General features: G+C 43.0%; 1 protein-coding gene across 1 annotated transcript; it reads right to left on the reverse strand.

Moving 5' to 3' along the window:
- Nucleotides 1–1,672: 1,672 nt before the first annotated feature.
- LOC117130495 lies at nucleotides 1,673–4,530 on the reverse strand. The gene is made up of 2 exons (XM_033283315.1): nucleotides 2,131–4,530; nucleotides 1,673–1,729 (listed from the first exon to the last, which is right to left on the reverse strand). The coding sequence occupies exons 1-2, from the start codon at nucleotides 3,155–3,157 to the stop codon at nucleotides 1,722–1,724; spliced, it is 1,035 nt and encodes a 344-aa protein (XP_033139206.1). The 5' UTR covers nucleotides 3,158–4,530; the 3' UTR covers nucleotides 1,673–1,721.
- Between the last annotated feature and the right edge of the window lie 975 nt (nucleotides 4,531–5,505).

Consider the following 5,505-nt stretch of genomic DNA (forward strand, 5'->3'; position numbering starts at 1 on the left):
CAGGAGCAAAGGTATCAATGTAGTCTTCCCCATATGTTTGAGTGTATCCTCTGGCCACCAATCTTGTCTTCTTCCTCTCAATAGTTCCATCAGGTAGATACTTGATAGTGAATATCCACTTGCTTGTTACTGCCTTCTTCCCTCTTGGCAGCTCACTCTCAAACCAAGTGTCATTCTTTATCATGGCATTTGCTTCATCACCCACTGATTCTTTCCAATCTTCATGTAACATTGCTTCCTCATATGATCTTGGTACACTGCTCTCATCTAAGCTTGTAATGAATGCACAATGTTCCTTTGGGTAACTCGCAAACGAGCACACAGCCTGAGAGGGATGCTTCACAGCCTGAGCATTGTAGTACACTCTCGTGTTTACCCAGTTGGAAGCATCTCTCTTTAGCCGTGTGCTTCTCCTTAATGGGGCTTGTTCCACTTCCACCACCGTAGGCTGGACCACCGTAGGCTGAACTGCTTCTCTTTCTACTCCATTTGGTTCCACATGATCTTCTTGAATGACTTCTTCCTGTTCTTCCTCTCTTTGTATCACACCTTGACCATGACTATCTGAGTCTTGATCCTCATGATCTTCAGGCTCAGCCTCATTTCCCCCCTCATGATCATGGTGTGATGGTTCTTCAGCTTCATTCTCCCTTGATGGTTGCTGATCCTGGGACATGTTGATTCCAAGTCCTTCCAGTACACGCCTAAGACTTGTAGCTCGATCAGATGGTTGAGACAAATCTTCAAGATCTTCCCACTTTCTATCTCCATAAAAGCTCTTATCCTCCAAGAACTTCACATCTCTAGACACAAGAACTCTCCTGGCTTCTGAATCATAGCATTTGTATCCCTTTTGTGACGTTGAGTAGCCAATGAACATGGCTCTTGTGCTCTTTGCTTCTAGCTTATTCCTTAGCTCCCCGGGTACAAGTACAAAGCACACGCATCCAAAGACTCTTAAGTGATCCAGCACAGGTTTGCATCTGTTTAGTACTTCATAAGGAGCTTGATCTTCTAGGATCTTGGTTGGTATCCTATTGATCAGATAACATGCCGAGATCACAGCATCACTCCAGAATCTCTTAGGTACACTTGTATGAAACATCATAGACCTTGCCACCTCCATTAGGTGTCTATTCTTTCTCTCAGCTACACCGTTCTGTTGAGGAGTGTATGGACAACTTGTCTGATGTAGGATCCCATGTTGAGCTAGGTGACTCTTGAATGCATTGCCAGTATACTCTCCACCATTGTCTGACCTGAAAATCTTAATCTTGGCATTATACTGGTTAGATACATATGATTGGAAGTTTTTAAATGCATCAAGAACCCTATCCTTTGTTTTAATGAGTGTTATCCAGGTGTATTTAGATTTCTCATCTATAAATGTGACAAAATACTTGTAATTATCTCTAGATAAGCAGGGAGCAGTCCATACATCAGAGTGAACAAGGTCAAAACACTTATCATAGATAGTAGTAGATCTTTTAAAAACAGTCTTACAATGTTTTCCCAAAATACAAGCCTCACAATCATTATTTTTAAACATGACACCTGGAAACATTAAGCTTAAGGCTCTAACATGTGGATGTCCTAGCCTAGAATGCCATAATGCACCTTTACTTAAAACAGAACTCAGCAAACAACTAGAAATGGGGTTAATGTCTTCAAGTACATAAAGATCCCCCTTGGTTACTCCTTGTCCGATCAACTTATTGCTCTCAATATCCTGAAATGTCACATTGTTAGGACTAAAGATAACATTGCATTGTAGATCATTGGTACATCTTTTAACAGATAAGAGTTTAGAAGTAAAATCAGGCATGTAAAATGCTTTAGAGTTCTTATCAAATAGCTTTAAGTCTCCTACACCTTTAATAGGAATTCTATCTCCATTTGCAATCATTACATGTCCATGAGCAGGTTCTATGTTTTTGATCAAGCTATCATCACTAATCATGTGATGAGATGCACCAGAGTCAACAATCAATGGTTTTATGCCTCTAGCAAGATGAGTTCTAGGTGATTCATTTCTCAGTTTCAATTTCTCAATGATATCTATCAACCTATTCTCATTCCTAGGCATCATGTGAGCAGTATAAGAGTAACCAAGAGTGTTTCCGAATGTACCAGACTCCTTAAGAGCTTTGATGAGGGCATCAATGTCAGATTTGCGGATCACTTCATGCTCCAAACTCTTTGCGGCCGTGTAGTGAGTTGCCATTGCCTTTCCTGCGCTTTCACCCACTTGTGCACTTGAGCCTGCTCCTGATGGACCGGCTTCACTTGCTTCAGTAGACAGGTTAGCTCTGGCTTCTCGGTCCTTGTTGAACTTGGCCGGCTTGAGATGGGGATGAAGGATCCAGCACTGGCTCCTCTTGTGTCCCGGCTTCTTGCAGTGATCACAGTTGCCTCCAAACCTCCTCTCATCACCATACTTCCTCTCATCAGTCTTGTATGCTGCACGGTTAGCTTGCGCTCCTTCCTCAGCCTTGTTGGCCAGAGCTAAGTCTCCCTTACTTCCGAAGAGACCAAGAGACCCTTCCTCCTTCTGGAGCTGCGCACACACTTCCTCCATGGATGGAAGACTTGGCATCCTCAGCATGTGCTTGATCACATCATTGAACGGAGGATCCAATGTCAACAGCAACCCAAACACCTGATCCTGCTCCCTCCTCTCCATGAGTAGCTCTTGATCAGCCGTGCTTGGCCTCAATGATTCAAGCTCAGACCACAAGGATCTATACTTGCCCAAATGCTTGGTGAACTCCTCTCCATCTTGTACCAGTGTGTTGATAGCTTTCTTGATCTCATACACACGGTTCAGATTGGTAACGTTCCCAAAAGTCTTTTGGAGTACCTCCCACAGGTGTTTTGGAGTCTCGCAGTAGCTGTAGGCTTCCAAGAGATGTTCTTCAAGTGATCCTTGCAGCACCGAGAGCACCATCAAGTCATCTTGAATCCACTTCTTTCCATCAGCAACCGCGAGCTCTCTTCCACCTTCTTCCTCACTGGCCACTGGTGCTGGAGCTTCATCTGTGATGTGACCCCATAACCCTAGCCTCCCAATGGCTGTCTTCACAAGCCTAGACCACAACAGGTAGTTTCCCCCACCCTTGAGTGAAATCGGAACCGTAATAACCTTGTTTCCTCCCATCTTGATTTGCTTGAACTTAGTTTAGAATCTCACAAGAAAGAACTTTTATCTGAAGCTGAAGAACACAAGATCTCAATACCAAAGCCAACCTGGCTCTGATACCATATGATTTTAGAGAATAAGAAAGGTATTGAGTAGTCTAAGAGAGATACAAGAGAGATTAGAGTGTTTAAGAGAAGGTGTATGAGATTATCATGATGAACTAGAGAGAGAGACTCATAAACTCATATATTATTTTCATTAATCACCAAGAGTTACAATATATAGCAAAGGAAAGACTAGGGTTTCAGCTTAAGAGATAAGGTAAAGCATGTGTAGTCAAAGCTAAAGGGAGCGGATGGTTTGAACTGGCCAATGGAATGCTTCACACACTTTCAGCATATTCCAAGATGCTGATCACTTTACAGCTATGCCAGCCTGTCTTCTCCGCGTCTCCTTTCTTCCTTTCAACGGTCACAAGGCTGCTTAACACTCATGGTAACTCTCCAAAGTAACTTGGGTAAGGATGGTAAGTTTTGGTTGATGATGAAGTCGACCCGGGAAGGTAAGGCTTGTACGGCCAGTACGGCCAGTACGGATTGTACGGACTGGTCGACTTCATACCTCATCCTTTCCTTAACCCATCCTTCTCCTAATGCTTCCTTATACCCCAATCACTTCCCTTGCTTATACTCAACTCATTTCAACATTCCAGCCTGTCCTTTGACTCCACATGCTTAAAGAGATTAAGAGAATAAGTAGAGAGAGAATACTCAAAACTCCATTGATTAATAACTGATGAGGTTTACAAGTATATATAGAGAGAGCAACAAGGGTTTTCGAAATGCATAAGCATGTGGAGTCAAAGGACAGGCTGGAACTCCTTTTGAATCACTTGGCTGTGCTTTCTCACATGCTTGCACTAGTGTAAAAGCATCCTCTCCTTTCCAGCATCATACAGGCTGTCAAAGTGATCCCTTATCCTTCCTTATCCTCTTCCAACGTCTCACTTAGGATAAGAAAGGATTAACATCAGTTAGACTCCAATTTAACCCATCCAGGTAACTTCTCTTCTTCTCACTTTAGTTACCACAGTAAAACTAAAGTTACTGTGGTAAATCCTAAAGTTACTGACTACCCCAATACTCTTCCTCTATCAATGTATCCACTCCTCATCTCCTCATCTCAACACTCCCCCTCAAGCTTGACCATGTAGAACAAGTCAAGCTTGGAACCCATGAAGACCTCCCTCATTAAAAACCTCACCAAGGAAAACCCAATGGGATAAAACCTTGATGAGGGAAAAAGAGTGGAGACTCCATGGTTAAGGGGCTCATCTCCTAGGAGTAAGATCAATGAGTCCAAGTCTTGATAGTATGGACTCCATTGTCTTCAATCTCGCTGCCTTAGTAAACACATCTGCAAGCTGATCTTCACTTCTTGTATAACATGGCAATATCACTCCAAGTATAATCATCTGCCTCACCTTGTGGAAATCAACTTCTATATGCTTCGTCCTCTCATGAAAGACTGAGTTAGAAGCAATGTGGATAGCTGCTTGATTGTCACAATGCATTGTCATAGGAGTACTCTGCTCAATCTCCAAATGCTTCAAGATCCCCTTGATCCACACCAACTCGTTTGTCAGCTTCAACATGGCTCTATACTCAGCTTCAGCACTTGAACAGGAGATAACCTTCTGCTTCTTACTCTTCCAAGTGACCAAGTTCCCTCCAATGAATGTACAATACCCAGTAGTTGATCTCCTGTCCACTCTATCTCCTGCCCAATCAGCATCACAATATCCAACCACTTCTGTACTGCCATTACAACCCATCCAAACTCCTTGACCAGACGTGCCACTCAAATACCTCAGTATCCTATCAACCATCTTCCAATGATGGACCTTTGGTGCCTGCATATGCTGACTCACTTGATTTACCGCAAAGCATATATCTGGCCTAGTGATGGTCAAGTAGATCAGCTTGCCCACCATCTTCCTGTATAGCTTAGGATCCTCAAACAGCTGCTTCTCTTCAACCTCCCCCTCACGCAGAACTTTATATCCCTCCTCAAGAGGTGTCTTGGCTATCTTTCCTCCAAGCACATCAGTCTCCTTCAACATATCCATAGTGTACTTCCTTTGAGACATAAACAAACCCTCCTTTGATCTGCATATCTCAATGCCAAGAAAATACTTCATCTCTCCCAAATCCTTGATGTCAAACACAGATTTGAGAAACTCCTTAGTAGCTTGAATCCCTGCCTTATCACTCCCTGTGATAATCAAATCATCCACATACACTAGAATCACAATGATCCCTGAGGGTCCTGTCAAGGTGAAGAGAGTGTGATCTAGTTCAGACTTC

The sequence above is a fragment of the Brassica rapa genome, unplaced genomic scaffold (genome assembly GCF_000309985.2).
Source record: "Brassica rapa cultivar Chiifu-401-42 unplaced genomic scaffold, CAAS_Brap_v3.01 Scaffold0505, whole genome shotgun sequence".
NCBI classification, from domain to species: Eukaryota; Viridiplantae; Streptophyta; class Magnoliopsida; order Brassicales; family Brassicaceae; genus Brassica; species Brassica rapa.

Excerpts from the sequence above, each read along its gene's own strand:
- LOC117130495 (XM_033283315.1), bottom strand. The coding sequence starts at position 3,157 with ATGGGAGGAAACAAGGTTATTACGGTTCCGATTTCACTCAAGGGTGGG.